The sequence below is a fragment of the Mustelus asterias genome, chromosome 21 (assembly GCF_964213995.1).
Source record: "Mustelus asterias chromosome 21, sMusAst1.hap1.1, whole genome shotgun sequence".
Taxonomy (NCBI): domain Eukaryota; kingdom Metazoa; phylum Chordata; class Chondrichthyes; order Carcharhiniformes; family Triakidae; genus Mustelus; species Mustelus asterias.
The window spans coordinates 65,059,839-65,077,693 of NC_135821.1; the positions used below are offsets into that span (position 1 = coordinate 65,059,839).

Consider the following 17,855-nt stretch of genomic DNA (forward strand, 5'->3'; position numbering starts at 1 on the left):
CTGACGACGCCAGAAATCCAGCGGCCGGAGGCGTGCAGAGGCCATGACGCCCAGCAGGAAGTCCACTACAGGGCCTCCATTTGAGTCTCATGTTATCACTTCTTTTGCAAGGTGTAAAAATGGCAACTTTTTAAAAAAATTAATTAATGGGATGTAGCCATTGCTCGCTGGGCCAGCATTTATTGCTCCTCCCTAATTGCCATACAACTGAGTGGCTTGTTAGACCATTTCAGAGGGCATTTAAGAGTCAACCACATTGCTGTGGATCTGGAGCCACACATAGGCCACACCAAGTAAGGATTCCTTCCCTAAAGGACATTAGAGAACCCGACGGGTTTTTATGACAATTGTTTCATGGTCATCATTAATTCCAGATTTTTATTGAATTTAAATTTCAGGTGATTGTCAGAATGAAAATTGTTTTGGCTATTGAGATTACACAGGAATGAAAGCCCAAAGTACATTAGGACTCAGTTGCTTGACTCAAGTTCAAGGATCAAAGTAGAATGCAAGCTAAAAATACCAGCAGTGGTTAGGCCCATCCAGCAGCCACGCTGGAGGCTTTGAAAGATGTGGTGATTGAGTTTATTTCATGGTTTTGTGATTCTACCCTTCCAATAATTGTGTTTAGTGGAATGCTTGACACCTTCGCGGAAGCATACCAAAGAATCAGTTTCAGCCTCAACCTCAAGACTCAAATTTTTTACCAACCTGCCCCAGGGCATGATTTGGTCTCTGCCTCCATCAAGATCAACAGAGAAACCCTCCCTAACGTGGAACATTTCCTTTAGCTGGGGAACCACCTCTCATCTAAGGCTGACATCGATGTAGAGATCCAAAATCGTATCCAGTCCACAATGCCACTTTTGGACGCCCAAGGATGACCACAATATCCATGAGTATACCAAGATCCTCACATACAAGGCAGTCATCCTCCCAACTCTTCTACATGGCTTAGAAACTTGGGACTAGGTATAGATGCCACCTCAAGCCCCTGGAGAGGCACCATCAATGCTGTCTGAGACAGATTCTCTGACTAAGAAGAGGACAAAGGGAGCACTTCAAAGACACCCTAATGGCTTACCTCAGGAAATGCAACATAGATGCCAACACCTGGGAGACCCTTGCTCAGAAGAGACCTATTTGGAGGAACCTCCCGACTGAAGGGATACAATTCTTCAAGAACACCCGACTGCAAGAAGTCCTGAAAAGAAGCCTGAGAAAGGAATACAAGCGATCTCGAGTCCAAGGACTAATCCCACCTCCCAGAAACACTTGCCAAGTGTGTGGTCAGAGATGTGACTCTAGGATCAGGCTCATCAGCCACGCGAGGACCTACAGAATCCATGACCGGTGACTCAGAGTTTCTTAGGTAGGCAATCATACTCATTAGCAAATGATCGCTGAAGATAATGATATTGGAAGTATTATTTTTAGGCTTATTCTTGGATGAGAAAATATGATAACAAATGCGCTCTGTTGGGAGAATTGACTGGCTGCTGCTGAACAGATAGTGAAATGATTATAAGTTGGGATTTTGATTAGTTGATTTTTAGTAAAGGGGAAATGTGGGTAAGCTTGATAGATGGACATTTATTAATATAAATGTGCATCAGTCAGAATGTTTCCAATTGAGATCAGCTTAAGTAGGGGTCGGGCAAAAGGTCAAGCATGATTATTCTGTTCCCACCCAACTGCCAACTATCTGAGATCACTTTCTTTTGTACCTGTTCATTCCACTATATATTTTGCAACCACTCCTTCATCGAGGCAACATTTTGCAACTCTGAAGCAGAGAAGGCACTGTAGTTCCAGCAGTTATACACAAATAATATTCATCTTGTCTGCAACCAACAAGAACTTACATCATTTGACTTGTGTCTAATTTGATCTTCAGCTGTTCTTCAATCTCTTTATTAGTTGGGATGCATACATTTTTCTATTCATCTGCCTTTATTCAACCAAACATGTTTTGCCAGCGCTATCTCTTCATTTCTGTAAATAGTCACAAAGAAACCATCTTACCTTAAAGCTTCTGAATAATTCACATCACGTAGGGCTGTACCAATAATATCCTGGAGGTAACTGTAACATTTATATTCTTTGCCTTTACACAGCAGCAGGAAGCACAGCTCTGTGAATTTCACAGTTTGTTTTCCCTTTAGTCTCTTCAGGAAGTAGATCTTTTGCTGCTGGTGTTTGTACCAAAGATCCAAAGAGTCACTAAAATTCAAATTGCTGGCTCCCACCCTCCAATCCCGTTCTCCCATAAATCTCTTCAGGAAATGGAACATTCGGTGCTGGTGATTGTACCAAGGATCCAAAGCTGTTTTCTCTATATCTGCATAACTGAAACGCAAATCACTGGCTACTGCCCTCCATTCCGAGGCCAGAGCCCCTGCCATTCGAAACAACCAGGGCTCAGAACAGATGGCAACGTTGAAAGTAAAGGACAAATCGTATTGATATATATCATCATTTGAAAGTAAGTGTTTGGTGTGTAATTGTATTTTGGGTGGGCAGCTTTCAGTGGCAGTATCAGCGGCATCAACATTACATCCTCCTGTGGAGAAATACATCAAAAAGGAATTGTCTATGTTTGAAATTAACAGTGTGGTTTGAAGCATGCACAACAGTGAAGGAGGGGGTGTGGGGTGGGGGACACAGGTGTCACCTGATGATAACAGGGAGGAAAGAGAGGCAAACACAAACATTTAAAAAGGTCGCAGTTCAGTTTGATGACTATGATGTCGAACAACGACAATTTGTAATTCAGAAACAGTGAAAGTAGAAAAAAATCCCAAACTGCTTCACATAAATTTAATTAGATGAAAATGGGCTTGAACCAAAAGCTGTGTGACTGGGTGTGGGTGCCGGGGGCGGCGGGGGGGGGGGGGGTTAATGTGGAGAAGCAAAGAGATTAAGGGAGGGAATTCATGAGCTTGGAGCCTAGCTAGTTTAAGCCATAGGTGCCAATGAAAGGGTGAAGAGAGGCATAAAGAGAGGCAGTAGGCAAAAGTTAAAGAAGCACACAACACAAGAACACAAAAAATAGAAGCAGGAGTGGGCCACCAGGCCCTTCTGCACTGTCATTCAATATGATATGGCTGATCTTTGCCAGCCTCTGTGCCATTTCCCCATAGCCCTCGATCCCTTAAATCTATCCCACGTCCACCTTAAATACTTCTAATGATCCAGCCTGCACTTCCCTTTGGGGCAGCAAATTCCAGAGATTCACCACACTTTGTGAAAAGAGGTTTCTACGCACCTCAGTTTCAAATGACCAACCCTTTATCTTGTAGCTATGTCCCCCAGTTTGAGACTCTCCCACTAATGAAAGCATCTCACCATTTACCCTGTTAAGCCCCCTCAGGATCTTATATGTTTGAATAAGGTCACCTTTCTAAACTCCAAGGAATACCCACTGTGATAACCCCCAGGACTTGCATGGGGAATCACTGATTGACTTCCCTGTAAGACTTGTTGAATACAAGCTCCCTGGGGATTGGTAATCAACTGACCAGGTGGAGCTTGTATACGAAGGCCTGTATAAAGCAGGCCCCTGAGTGGGTCCATTACTGCAATGCCCTGGTTGGGATCTGTTTATGGTCACCACACGCTTGTGGTTTTGCTTTACTTTATTTTGTGCAATAAAGCATTGTTCCTTTACAGCTGACCTCTGGAGTTATTATACTGGCAACGAGGTAAAAGGAACATTTTGGTAACCCTGTTCATCAGATCCTAGTAAGCCTGTATCGTTCACTTTACAATGCCATTTTTCGGGAAATTGTAGCCATACGACATGAGTGTTGAGGAATGGCCACAATATGCTGAGAGAATTAGAACTTCTTTCAGGTTAACGAAATAGAAGGAGATAACCGGCAAAAGGTCTTGCTAATGACTGCGTGTGGGGCTGAAACATTCAGTATTATAAAGAGTCTAACGTATCTGGCAACATCGGATTCCAAGACCTTTGATGAGTTCGTGGAAATGGTGGCAAATCATTATGATTCAAAACCTTCCATGATCTTGAAACAGTACAGGTTCAGTACAACTACTAGATTTGCAGGAGAACCAGTGATGGAATTCCTGATGCAACTAAGAAAACTGGTGAGCATTGCAAGTATGGCCCAGCATTACCAGAAATGCTGAGAGACCATTTAGTATGTGGCATAAATGCTCTAGCAACCCAATGAAGGTTTTTGACAGAGCCAAACATAGATTTAGAAAAAGCTGTAGAGCTGGCCTTATCCCAAGACCTGCAAGGACCCATAGATAACCACGTTCTTTGGGCTCGGCTGAGCCCCCTACCCAGGTCCCCAGTTCAATGCACTCATGGCCCCCAGTATTGGGCAAGGAAAAGTGAGCAAACAAGGAAACCAGGAAATCCCAGCACAAGACTTCTTCTAAATTTTCATAGTGTTCCTTGACAGTGGCTCCTGTGATTAGAATATCATCTAGGAAAACCGCCACTTTGGATATTCCCTGCAATTTACCTTTCATTACTCTTTAGAATATGGCGCACGCTGATGATATCCCAAAAGGTAGAAGAGTATATTCGTATAAACCCTTGTGCTTGCCTGCCGTCATATATTTTTTTGATTCTAATTCTAATTGGATGCAAGCGCGACTCATATCTAGCTTTGTGAAAATCTAGCCTCCGGATAATTTTGCATAGAGGTCGTCTACTCTTGTCCAAATGAGATGCTCTGTTCACCATCATTTTATAATCACCAGAGTGACGGCTTACCTAAATTATGTTCTGTCAAGGAACGCTATGAAAATTTAGAGGACGTCTTGTGACGGTTTCGGAAGACGGGGTGTTATAAAGCGGAGGTTTATGCCTGGATGGTCTGAGAACTAGTTCTGAAAACTAACATCAAAACACCCAAAGAGGAGTACCTCACCTTATAATCTGTAAGAAATGTGTGACAAGTGGTGTGACCTGCGCTTCAGCAACTTCTAGTGGTTAAATACAAAATAAATCCCTGACACTCTAAAATCAACACGTAACAATTTATTTATCAACTAAGTGAACAAATTAACTAAATTATTAACAAACCAAATAAATCCGTCTAACTATTAACTACTCCTGAAAAAAACAAGATTCTAATGGTATGCTGTTCCAATAAATACGATTCCCACTCATTAACAAAAAATAGAATTTAGTTACTCTCTAAATTCCAACCAGGTTTTGTGTCTTCTGGAATATTCATAGAAATCATAGAAACCCTACAGTACAGAAAGAGGCCATTCAGCCCATCGAGTCTGCACCGACCACAATCCCACCCAGGCCCTACCCCGTAATCCCACATATTTACCCACTAATCCCTCTAACCTACGCATCTCAGGACACTAAGGGGCAATTTTTAGCATGGCCAATTAACCTAACCCACACATCTTTGGACTGTGGGAGGAAACCGGAGCACCCGGAGGAAACCCACGCAGACACGAGGAGAATGTGCAGACTCCACACAGACAGTGACCCAAGCCGGGAATCGAACCCAGGTCCCTGGAGCTGTGAAGCAGCAGTGCTAACCACTGTGCTACCGTGCCGCCCTTCTGGGCCTTCTCTGATGATTCTTCTGTCCGGAACTTCTTTCTTCTTTGGTATCTTTGCTATCTAGATGGTGCTCTCTCTAACACATAGATATAGCTATGAGAGCCAGCGATTCTCTCTCTCTAAGTGCTGTGAGCTGTTATCTCTGGCAGGTGGCAGTTGCTCTCTCCTTTTTATCCCACTGTCCCTTCTTTTATAGCTGTGATGACATATCAATATCCCCCACAATAGGATTGGTCCTAGGTTATCAAAACCATCAGATTTAAATTTAATAGGTTCTTGGTATCTAAGTGCCTAATTCAAACTGATTGGCTAAATTCAAAAGCCTGTTGTCTTGGTAAAACTTGGCCTTTCGATACAAATGTTTCAGTTTGGGCTCTCTATGTACTTGCATTTTTTTTTTAACTCTAAGCACAGAAAAAGCACCACCTTTTAAAGGGACCATGCAATGCTTTCTCCCTAGCATTTTATAATTTTACAAACGCCAATCTACAATTACTCCACCCAATTTCACAACACTGGTCAGATTAAAAAGAGAAAAATGCATTTTTCAAGCAGCGGAAGTAATATACTTTGGAGACAAGATTGACAAAGACAGCCAACACTCAGTCAAGGAAAAGGTTCAGAGCCATAAAAGAGGTCGACATTTTACTATCATAACAGACCACAAACCTCCGTTGGGCCTTTTTTCCGAGCACAAAATGATTCCTCCCATAGCGCCAGCCCGCATACAGCAATGGGCACTATTATTAAGCACCTATGAGTACACCCTGGAACATAGACCAGGGAGACAGGCTCCCTGAGTCACCTACCTTTGCCCACAAACTTACCCTCAGCACCGAAAATGGACGAGTCGTAATGGCATTAAACTTTATGGATACTTAAAGCAAATTAGGAATTGGACTCAGAACAATCCCACATTGGCAAAATTAGCCACGTAATTTTAAATGATGGAGTGCAAGAATGTCTGGCACAAGACTTGAAGTTGTGTGTGACAAAGTGCATAGAATTAAGCATAGAAAACGTCATTATCCATTGGAAGCCTAGGTAGTTATCCCAAGTCCTGCCCAAAGGCCTATCCTTTGAGAACTTCATAATGACCATCCAGGCATATCAAAAATGAAGATGTTAGCTAAAAGCTGCATCAGGTGGCCCGGAATAGATGGGGACATAGAGAGGATGGTAAAAACATGCAGATTGTGCCAGAACAAAACAGAAATTACCATTGGTAGATTCCTTACACCCCTGGGAATGGCCAAGAAGACCATGGGCTCAGGTGCATGTGGATTTGCAGGACCATTTATGGGCTCAATCTTTCTGATGCTAATTGACACCCACTCTAAGTGGATGGAGTGCACTGGATGACGTCTACCACATCGCAGAACATGACAGAGAGACTTAGGGAATCTTTTAATACTCATGGAATCACAGTTTTTGTGACAGACAATAGAACCTTATTTACCAGTGGGGAAATTAAGAAATTTCTGGAAACAAATGGAGTAAGACATGTCTGCAAGGCTCTGTACTATCCATCATCAAACAGATTAGTGGAGCAAGCAGTCCAAGTTTTCAAAAAGGGAATGAAAAAACAGACACGGGGTCTATAGACACAAAACTGGCACATTTTCTTTTTAATTACAGAACGATGCCACACATAACAACATAATAGCCCCAACCAAGTTACTGATGGGCAGATGCCTATGGACCAAGCTAAGCCTTACCTTCCTGAACCTAAGTAGAAGAATTGAAGAAAAGCAAGAAGCCCAGAAAGGGGCCATGATGGACTAAAAGCTGACAGAGTTTTTTCGCCAGGAGACACGGTCCAAGTGCGAAATTTTGGAGACATCACCGCATGGACACCAGGAATAATTCTTGCAAGAAACGAACCAGTGTCCTATACGATAAAGCTTGGGGACAAGATCCTAAGGAAACATGTAGACCACCTACATCGCCATGAGCTGTTGACAGAAGCAGCTAACACACTGAGCATGCCATCCGGGAACCCAAGTACACTGGGGATATACAAAGGAACTCAACCAACAAGAGGCTCAAAAATCAGATTAGATTTCCGATTCCGAAATGGAAACAGAAGCAGTGGAATCCCAGCCAGAAATCATCGTTGAGGAAGAACCATTTCCAGTGATACTTCGATGGTCATCCAGAAAGAGACACTCGCCGATACGGTATACCCCATGAAATAGAGAAAAGGCCGCGGGCCAAAAGACGAAGAAGGCCCTGGCGCCCAAAGAGCAAGGGAGAACCCTCGGACTCGGAGGGGAGGGGTGTGATAACCCCCTGGACTTGCATGGGGAATCACTGATTGACTTCCCTGTATGACCTGTTGAATACAAGTGGGGATTGATAATGAACTTACCAGGTGGAGCTCATATATCGAGCCTTGTATAAAGCAGGATGCTGAGTGGGTCCATTAGTGCACTGTCCCAGTTGGGACTTGTTTGTGTTCACCATAGGATTGTGGTTTTGCTTTATTTTTTTGTGCAATCATACTCTATCATACAGACCAAGACTATTTAGTCTCTCTTGATAGGACAACCCTCTCATCCCAGGAATTAGCCTGGTAAATCTCCTTTGGACTGCCTCCAATGTTACAATATCCTTTTTAAGGTCAGGGGACCACAACTGTATGCAGTATTCAGGGTGAGGCCTCACCAATACCCTGTACAATTGCAACAAAACCTCCCTATTTTTAAACTCCAAACCTTTTGCAATAAAGACCAGAATGCCGTTTGCCTTCTTAACTACTTGTTGGACCTGCTTTCTAGCTTTTTGTGATTCATGCACTAGAACATCTAGGTCCCTCTGTATTTCACTCATCTGCGGTCTCTCTCTATTTAGATAATAATCTGCCTTTTGTTGCCTCCTAGCAAAGTGCATGACCTCATACTTCCCCACATTAAACTCCATTTGCCAGGCGGCACGGTAGCACAGTGGTTAGCACTGCTGCTTCACAGCTCCAGGGTCCCGGGTTTGATTCCCGGCTCGGGTCACTGTCTGTGTGGAGTTTGCACATTCTCCTCGTGTCTGTGTGGGTTTCCCCCGGGTACTCCGGTTTCCTCCCACAGTCCAAAGATGTGCGGGTTAGGTTGATTGGCCAGGTTAAAAAAAATGTCCCTTAGAGTCCTGGGATGCGTAGGTTAGAGGGATTAGCGGGTAAAATATGTGGGGGTAGGGCCTGGGTGGGATTGTGGTCGGTGCAGACTCGATGGGCCGAATGGCCTCCTTCTGCACTGTAGGGTTTCTATGTTTTTATTTATTTCTGGGATATGCATGTTACTGGCAAGGCCAGTATTTGTTTCCCATCCCTGAATACCCTTGAAAAGATGGTAATGAGCTGCTTTCTTGAGCAGATACAGTCCATGCAGTGACAATGCAATGAGGAAGTGGACTACAGATTTTTGACCCAGTGACAGTCAAGGAATGAGGATTTGGTCCCAAGTCAGAACAATGTGTGGCTTGGAAGAGTTCAACAGCAACAGAATTGGCTGTTGTGGTGAATTTAAATTGAGTCCACACTTCAACTGGCCTGCCTCCATTCCTGTCCCACTGGTGCTAATTGGCCACCAAACCCACTTCCACGCCAATCAAAGCGTTACTCATGTGAAAACTGTGTCTCAATTTTGTTTCCCCTGGTTGTGGGCTTGGGACTCAAACAGACTTCATTAGAAGTAGTAACTGGAGTAGACAGGATGGCCATTTCAGTCTCTCCAACCCTGATGCAAAAATTAAGACGGTAGCAGTCATGGGTTTGGGGGGGGAGGGCGGGTGTGAAATGAAGGAATTTAAGCACAAAAGATGATCATTTTAAATTTGCGGAGTCAGGGGAAAGTGGAAATCCAGGTAGGTTAACAAGTAAAATGTGATCCGAACTTTGTGCAAGTCAAGACACATGCAGCAGAGTTTCAGATGTGCTGAAGTGCAAGTGAAGGAGCGGAGATCAACAAGGAGCATATTGGAATAGTTAAATACAGAACCAAACAAAAGCACGGGTGAGGATTTCAGCATCAAGGGTGAGGTTCCATTGATCAACGTACAATAAATAGCATTTTTTTCTTTATTCTTTCATGAAATGTGTGCATCACCTATGATGATACTGTGCCTTTAAGAAATGTAGTTGTCATGTTTTTTTGTGCAGGATCTCTTGTAGCAGTTTGTTTTTATTATCAGAGATGATCCAGTAGCACTGTGACGTTACTACAACAACATAATTGATCTTAATTGATGCAATGTTTGTTTTAATCTGAACTAATGCAGAATTCTGTTGTTCTGTGTTTTTCCCTGGGATATTTCAGAGTGGGGCTTGGTTAGGTTGATTTACAGATAAGGTCATGTGACTGGGTACAGCTAGGCTTACACAGAGAACTCAGGCTCAGTCTGCTTTAGGGATTTTTAGAGAGTGGTTGTTTTCTCTCTTGCTGTCTGAAGTGGAGACTAGAATCTGCCAAAATATAAGCATTTTTCTCTGAAATTCTACTGTTTGGTGGTGGAGCTTTCTCTGGAAGTTGCTGCATGAGAATTAGCAGACAGGTGGCTCACCCTCTCGGAGTGTCAAAGGCCAGAAGTCTAGTACCTATGTAAGCATCTTTGTTTTCTGTGCTAACTGGTTCTAAAGAAAGGATTCATGTCAGTGGGGGATACTGCTAAATTGGAACAATAAAGATAAGAATTATGCGGGTACAATTTTATCTTTTAAAAAGCATTTAGATAGTTACATGGGTACGATGGGTATAGAGGGATATGGGCCAAATGTGGGCAATTGGGATTAGCTTAGGGGTTTCAAAAAAAAAGGGCAGCATGGACAAGTTGGGCCGAAGGCCTGTTTCCATGCTGTAAACCTCTATGACTAAGTATTTTAATTGGTAAAGGGTATGCTAAATCTTGTTATATTCTAACTGTGTTCTTAAATAAAGTTTGTTTTGACAAAAGCTTCCTAGTGGATCACCTGAATCACCCTATGCCCACCCTAATGCCAAAATCAAATGTGCAAGTTAGGGTCTAGGCTAACTTCATATAATACCTTGGAGTTTCTGATCTGGTCCTTAACACCCTGGCAAGGCATTTATTTGTCATCCTTAACTGCCCTAGAACTCAGTGGGGGGGGATTTTCCGCTTTCTCGTCAGTGGGTGTGGATTCAATGAGAAATCCCATTGACAGCGGCGAGACCAGAAGATGCCACTGCCAGCCAATGACAGGCCACCTCCTGCCACCGAGAGGCACATGAAAAATTCCCCCAGTGCCTTGCTAGACATTGCAGAGGGCAGTTAAGAGTCAAGCACATTGCTGTGGATCTGAAGTCAAATGTAGACCAGACCAGACTGGGTGAGGATAGCAAATTTCCTTCCTTAAAGGGCATTAGTAAACCAGATGGATTATCACGACAATCCAAATTCCACCGGCTGCCATTTGAACCCATGTCCCCAGAGCCTCTGGATTATTAGTCCAGTGATATTACCACTATGTCATGATCTCCCCTTTACATACCATCTATTTTTGTATACATTTTCTTTCCAAGTGGTTTCTCATCCCTGAATTGGATGACACTCCTGCCGTTCATGCACTTTTCCAACTCTCGTGAAATATGTTGAAATCCATAAAGTGCCAGATTATTCAGCAATTCTTTTATCATATTTGGACCGAACCACATCACTCCATGCAATAGCTTTACCTGAAACACAGAGAAAGAACCTAAACATGTATCAAACATCCCCTAAACCATTCCTATCTGTCCAGATAAAGTCAGTACATTTTCAGCAATGGTTCCTCCTTCTTCCCCACCCAATCACCTCCAAAATCTCCAAAGTATCAGCCCTGGACCTTTTCTCCACTGATATGTTATCTTAAAGAAATACAAAGAGCTTTCACACACGTATGCTGATATTCCCACAACTATCCCTTCTTAATTTCTCTCATCCCACAATCCAACATCAATACCAGGATGAACCAGAACCTCCTTCAGTTTAGAAGTTGGAAACACAGAAGCTATACTTTTTAATGTCTGCCACAAACCAGCTCCATTACTACTAATGCCATTTCCTTCCTGCAGTTACTTGTTCAGACTGAACAAACTGTCTTCAACCTTAGCATCAAACACATTCAACCAGTGGCACCTTGTCCTATCTGTAGTCTGTGGATCGTGAAGTCAGCACAAACATCACCAGCTGGGCAATGTCATACTGCCTCAAGTGGGGTCAATGAGGCTGATCACGTTGTGGGCAGAATTCTCCCAACACAACTGTGGCAGGTTTGGTGACAGGCAGGCACAATTTGGCAACAGCCAAAATGTTAGAATCCCGCCAGCATAAAATTACTTTGTAATTCTCCCAATGGCAGGTTAATGGCAGGTTGGTCCTTCCTCTGGCGTTAGGGGAATTAGCGGGGTAATTACGTGGGGTTATAATGATTGAGCCTGGGTGGGATGCTCTATTGGAGAGTCGGTGCACCTCCCGATAGGCTGAATGGTCTCCTTCTGCACTGTAGGGATTCTTGGACCATTTGAATTAAATTGCATTTCATGAATGCTTACTGAAACAGCTGCCTGCCAGGGTCCAAGAATCCCTACAGTGCAGAAGGAGACCATTCAGCCTATTGGGTGGTGCACCGACTCTCCAATAGAGCATCCCACCCAGGCCCAATCATTGTAACCCCACGTAATTACCCCGCTAATTCCCCTAACCAAGAGGCAATTTAGCATGGCCAATCCACCTAACCTGGATATCTTTGGACTGTGGGAGGAAACCAGAGTACCCAGAGGAAACCCACGCAGACACGGGGATAATGTGCAAACTCCACTCGGACAGTCACCCAATGCTTCCATCTTGCAAGCGGGAAATCACGTTGGCATCAAACCCGATTGCTAAATAGTGACGTGCACAAGACAGTCCTCAGTTCGCCAGAGACTTTGAGGTGAGTGCAACAAAACTGTCTGCCATAGTGCTGCTGTATTGCTCCTGATGTACTCCCCACCACTCTGCAGGGGCAGCTCGGTTCCTGCCCTGGGCCCTTCCAAGTCACCACCTCGGTTCAGTGCTCCGCTTGGGGTAGGGAGTACAAGAATTTTCTTTTCTCACTGGTGCCACACACATCAGTGTTTATCTACACACCACTGTGCTGCAGGACTCCTACAGCCACCTCAACAAAGGTCTGAAGTCCAACTGGGGGTGGAGTGTGACGTTTGTGGGTTTGGGGGTGTGATGGTGGGCACAGGTCCAAGTGGGGCATGGGCATCTCTTAGGGGAGGGGTGGGCACTTGGGGGAACGTGGTTAAATGGAGCATCAGGCTTCTTCTTGAGGCTGTTAGCCTTTTCCCTCTGAACTGATGACATCCTGCACGGTCTGGTGAAGACAGGTGGGCTGGACAGAGTGACATGAGTGTGCTGGACTGGTTTTTAAATATGGTACTAGGACTTTTGAACCTGGAAATTAAGGGTGGGTAAATCAGCTGCCAGCCCGCCAGAAGAGTAGAAGGGGAATTTGCCTGTGCATAATTAATGAAGTTCCAAGCAAATAATCTGGCATGGGATGTCCCATTCTGTTCAGTGAAAAAGGGACCACAAGAGCTGCCCACCACCTCACTTAGTCTCAAAATGGGAGAATTCAATCCTGTGTCATATCACACTCAATTTCACAAATCATCACATCAATTTAGGCTGCATGAAAATACATAATTGAGGAATCATTTGGAGTACAAACCTGTGAAAATACATGCTTCTGTAACAGGAACCTCATTGACTTCACTGTCTTCACCCACATGGAATCTGAAATGAATGAAATTGGACAAACTTGGAAGATGTGAGTGCTGGGAAAGGGAGAACAGTATTGAATTTGCTGGCATGCAAATCGTGGTGTTTTATATTAGCAGATCCCCTATGGCATTGCTCATGGTAATCCATTGCTCCGTATTTACCAAATATTATCAGGAAAATATTAGTCCTCAGTATAGAGGCAGATATAGATGGCCATTATTATTGCTTGTCACAGGTGTATTATCCTGCTGGCATAAGGAATTTTTAGGCCACAGCGTCTAGATATGATTAACAAGCACAGGGTAATGCCAGAGTTTACTGTTCTATTTTTGGCTTATTTTTTATTGGTTTTGGGATAATTGGTTGAGGTCAGCCAGCAGTTATGGGGATTCTGGTTTCTTTCTCATTCAAATTGAGGCATTAAAACAAGACTGTGTCTGCCCTCTCAAGTGCATATAAAAGATTGCATGTCACTATTCGAAGAAGTGCAGGGAAGTTATCCCCCATTAGCTGGTCAATATTTATCCCTCAATCAACATTACAAAAATATCTGGCTATCATCACATTGCTGTTTGTGATTGCAAATTGGCTGCTGCTTTTCCTAAAGTGTAACAATGACAGCACTTCACAAAGGGGTCATGTGGCCTATTCCAAAGTTCACCTAACCAGCCCGGATGGCATAGCTGTTAAAAATTAAAGGGAGCAATGGATTGTTTTCCTGGGAAGAAAGTGTAGGATACTCTCACTCAGAGACAATAGCAGTTGTGTTGGTGCTTACAGGGGTTAGATTGTTCGACTGAAACGCTATGACCTCGCCCGACCATAATTGGAGCGAGCGAGGATCTGACAACGGAAATCTCTGTTGGCCTTGCTGGAAGTTTCCGGTCTCACTCAAGCGAGGCCGTAAATTCCGCCCTTCATCTCCAATGTCCCAAAGAAAATGCTAAACATATTGAGTTGTAAACAGTTATGAATCATAGAATCCCTACAGTGCAGAAGGAGGCCATTTGGCCCATCGAGTCTGCACCGACCACAATCCCACCCAGGCCCTATTCCCGTAACCCCGTATATTTACCCTGCTAATCCCCCCTGACACTAGGGTCAATTTACCATGGCCAATCAACCTAACCCGCATACCTTTGGACTGTGGGAGGAAACCGGAGCGCCCGGAGGAAACTCATGCAGACACGGTGAGAACGTGCAAACTCCACACAGACAGTGACCCGAGGCCGGAATTGAACCAGGGTCCCTGACACTGTGAGGCATCAGTGCTAACCACTGTGCCACCCCCAAAGCCCCTTATGCCCCTTTATGCTTTGAACTGTCCATTTCCTTCCAAGATAAAAGAGAGTTGCAGTCTGAAGGATAGCCAGTCAGCAGTTCTGCCTGGATACTAGGCCGATGTAATTCATGTTACCATGGAGGTGAGCTTTGAGAGGGGAAAGGTTTCTAAGGTACCCATGGAAACAAAACTACATGCACAATCTGCCAGGATCTGGGGGAGAAGAAACAGCTAGAAACGTTAAGTCTCTATGGTTTGGCCCAGGAATACAGGTGTGAGCTCACACTTGGATTGACAAGACCAAATCTGTGATTTCCTGCCCAAGGTCAACAGAGATTTCCGTTGTCAGACCCTCGCCCGCTCCAATTCTGGGTGGGCAAGGTCATAGAGTTCCGGCCGAACAGTCTAAACACTGTGAGCCAGGGGATGGAACCTATGTAAGGAGTCAGAGAAGGAGGGAGCAAGCACAAAAATAAAAGGTAGAAAAGGGAATAAGAAAAGTGCTAGGCAGAGATACCAAGAACAAAGTTCTAACAGGGCTATAGAGAAAAATATTGGGAGCAAGCCAAAGAATTTTAAAAAGAAAGCTTAAAGGCTCTGTGCCTTAATACACAGAGCATTCGCAATAAAGTGGATGAACTAGTCGCGCAGAAAAATGTAAACGGGTACGATATAATTGGGATTATGGAGACATGGCTGCAGGGTGACCAGAGATGGGAATTGAACATCTCAGAGTACTCGATATTTAGGAAGGACAGACATGAAGGAAAAGGTGTGGAGTGGCACTGCTGGTTAGAGGAAATTAACACAATAGTGAGAAAGGATATTAGCTCTGACAATTTGGAGTCTGTATGGGTAGAGTTGAGGAATACCAAGAGACAAAAAACATTAGTAGGTGTCATATATAGACCCCCAAATTGCAGCGGTGATGTTGGGAATGGCATTAAACACAAAATTAGAGATGCATGTGATAAGGGAATATCAGTGATCATGGGTGATTTTTGAATCATAGAATCATAGAATCACTACAGTAGGGAAAGAGGCCATTCGGCCCATCGGCCCATGCACCGACCACAATCCCACCCAGGCCCTACCCCCATATCCCTACATATTTTACCCACTAATCCCTCTAACCTACGCATCTCAGGACACTAAGGGGCAATTTTAGCATGGCCAATCAACCTAACCCGCACATCTTTGGACTGTGGGAGGAAACCGGAGCACCCGGAGGAAACCCACGCAGACACGAGGAGAATGTGCAAACTCCACACAGACAGTGACCCAAGCCAGGAATCGAACCCAGGTCCCTGGAGCTGTGAAGCAGCAGTGCTAACCACTGTGCTACCGTGCCGCCCTTTTAATCTGCACATAGACTGGGCAAATCAAATTAGCCACAATGCCGTAGAGGAGGAATTCCTGGAGTGTATATGGGATGGTTTTCTTGACCAATATGTGGAGGAACCAACTAGAGAGCAGGCCATCTTAGACTGGGTACTGTGTAATGAGAAGGGAATCATTGCCAATCTAGCTGTTAGGGACCCCTTGGGGATGAGCGACCATAACATGACAGGATATTTTATCAAGATGGAGAGTGAAGTAGTTGATTCAGAGACTAGGGTGCTGAATTTTAATAAAGAAAACTATGAGGATATGAGGCGTGAGTTGGCCTTGATAAATTGGGGAGAGTTACTTAAAGGGATGACAGTGCATAGGCAATGGCAAGCATTCAAGGAACGCATGGGGGAACTGCAGCAAATGTTTATTCCTGTCTGGCACAAAAACAAAATGGGTAAGAGGGCCAATCCATGGCCTACAAAGGAAATTTGAGAGTATCCGATCTAAGGAAGAAGCATATAGATTGGCCAAGGAAAATAATAGATCTGAGGATTGGGAGCAGTTTAGAATTCAGCAAGGAAGGACCAAGGGATTGATTAAGAAGGGCAAAATGGTGGGACTGATGTATGAGGAGAGATTGACTAGGTTAGGATTGTTTTCACTGGAGTCCAGACGAATGAAGGGGGATCTCAGAGACTTATAAAATTCTAACAGGATTAGACAGGGTAGATGCAGGGAGGATATTCCCGATGGTGGGGGAGTCCAGAACTAGGGGTCACTGTCTGAGGATTCAGGGTAGACCATTTAGGACAGAGGCGAGGAGACATTTCTTCACCCAAAGAGTGGTGAGCCTGTTGAATTCATTACCACAGGAAGTAGTTGATGCCAAAACATTGAGTGTATTCAAGAGGCTGCTGGATATAGCACTTGGGGTGAATGGGATCAAAGGTTATGGGGAAAAAGCAGAATTAGGCTATTGAATTGGTTGATCAGCCATGATCGTAATGAATGGCGGAGCAGGCTTGAAGGGCCAAATGGCCTCCTCCTGCTCCTATCTTCTATGTCTATGAATGACTACTCAGGGAACAGTGCAAACTATACCTGTGAAGTGGGTTTTTGTTGGCATTTTAATAGTAGAAAGGGAAAGTTTTATTTTTTAGTTTAAAGTACAAAATATTGTTCAGCGATGGTGCTTTAGTCAGCTTATTATGGTAAAAGTCTTGAAATCTTGAGGTCTCATCCTTTCAACTATCAAATGGATGTTCAAAAGTCGGTCATGATGGGGAATGCAGCAATTGGTAGGTCAAAATTAATAGATTCACCAATTTGCTTAAGTTCTTGAGTTAATGAAGTCATAGAGAAGTGACAGCAGAGAAAGAGACCATTCAGCTCATCGTGCCTGTGCTGGCCGAAATATAAAAAAACTAGCTGACCATTCTAATCCCACCTTCTAGCACCCAGTCCACAGTCATGCAGGTTGCAGTACTTCAAGTGCAGATTCAGGCACCTTTAAAATGAGTTGAGGGTTTCTGCCTCCACCGCCAAACCAGGCAGTGAATTCCAAAACACCCAGCATCCTTTCGGTTCTGGGTAAATCAGTTTTTCCTCATGTCCCCTCTAAACCTTCTACTAACCACCATATATGTGTTCCCTGGTAACTGACCATTTCACTAGGGAAAACAGGCATCCCACTCTACTCTCTCTCGGTCCCTTAACTCTTTACCTCAATTAGCTCACCCCTCAGCCTCCTCTGTTCTAAGGAAAACAACCTCAGCCTATCCAATATTTCCTCACAGCTGTAATTTTCAAGCCATGGCAACATTCTTGTAAATCTTCTCCGCACTCTCTCCAGAACAATTTTATACTTCCTGTCAAATGATGACCAGAACTGTACAAAATCTTCCAGCTGTGGCCAAA

The 17,855-nt window shown here is 44.0% G+C and overlaps 1 protein-coding gene across 2 annotated transcripts in view; it reads right to left on the bottom strand.

The window, feature by feature from the left end:
* LOC144509344 (uncharacterized) overlaps nt 1–17,855 on the bottom strand; it is a 101,061-nt gene that overhangs the window by 44,906 nt on the left and 38,300 nt on the right. For both annotated transcript variants that reach the window (XM_078238038.1, XM_078238039.1), the window contains exons 5-7: nt 13,269–13,333; nt 11,061–11,244; nt 2,026–2,563 (exon numbers count right to left, since the gene is read on the bottom strand). In XM_078238038.1, coding sequence (XP_078094164.1) covers nt 2,026–2,563; nt 11,061–11,244; nt 13,269–13,333 — 787 coding nt within the window. The remainder of the gene's footprint in view (nt 1–2,025; nt 2,564–11,060; nt 11,245–13,268; nt 13,334–17,855) is intronic.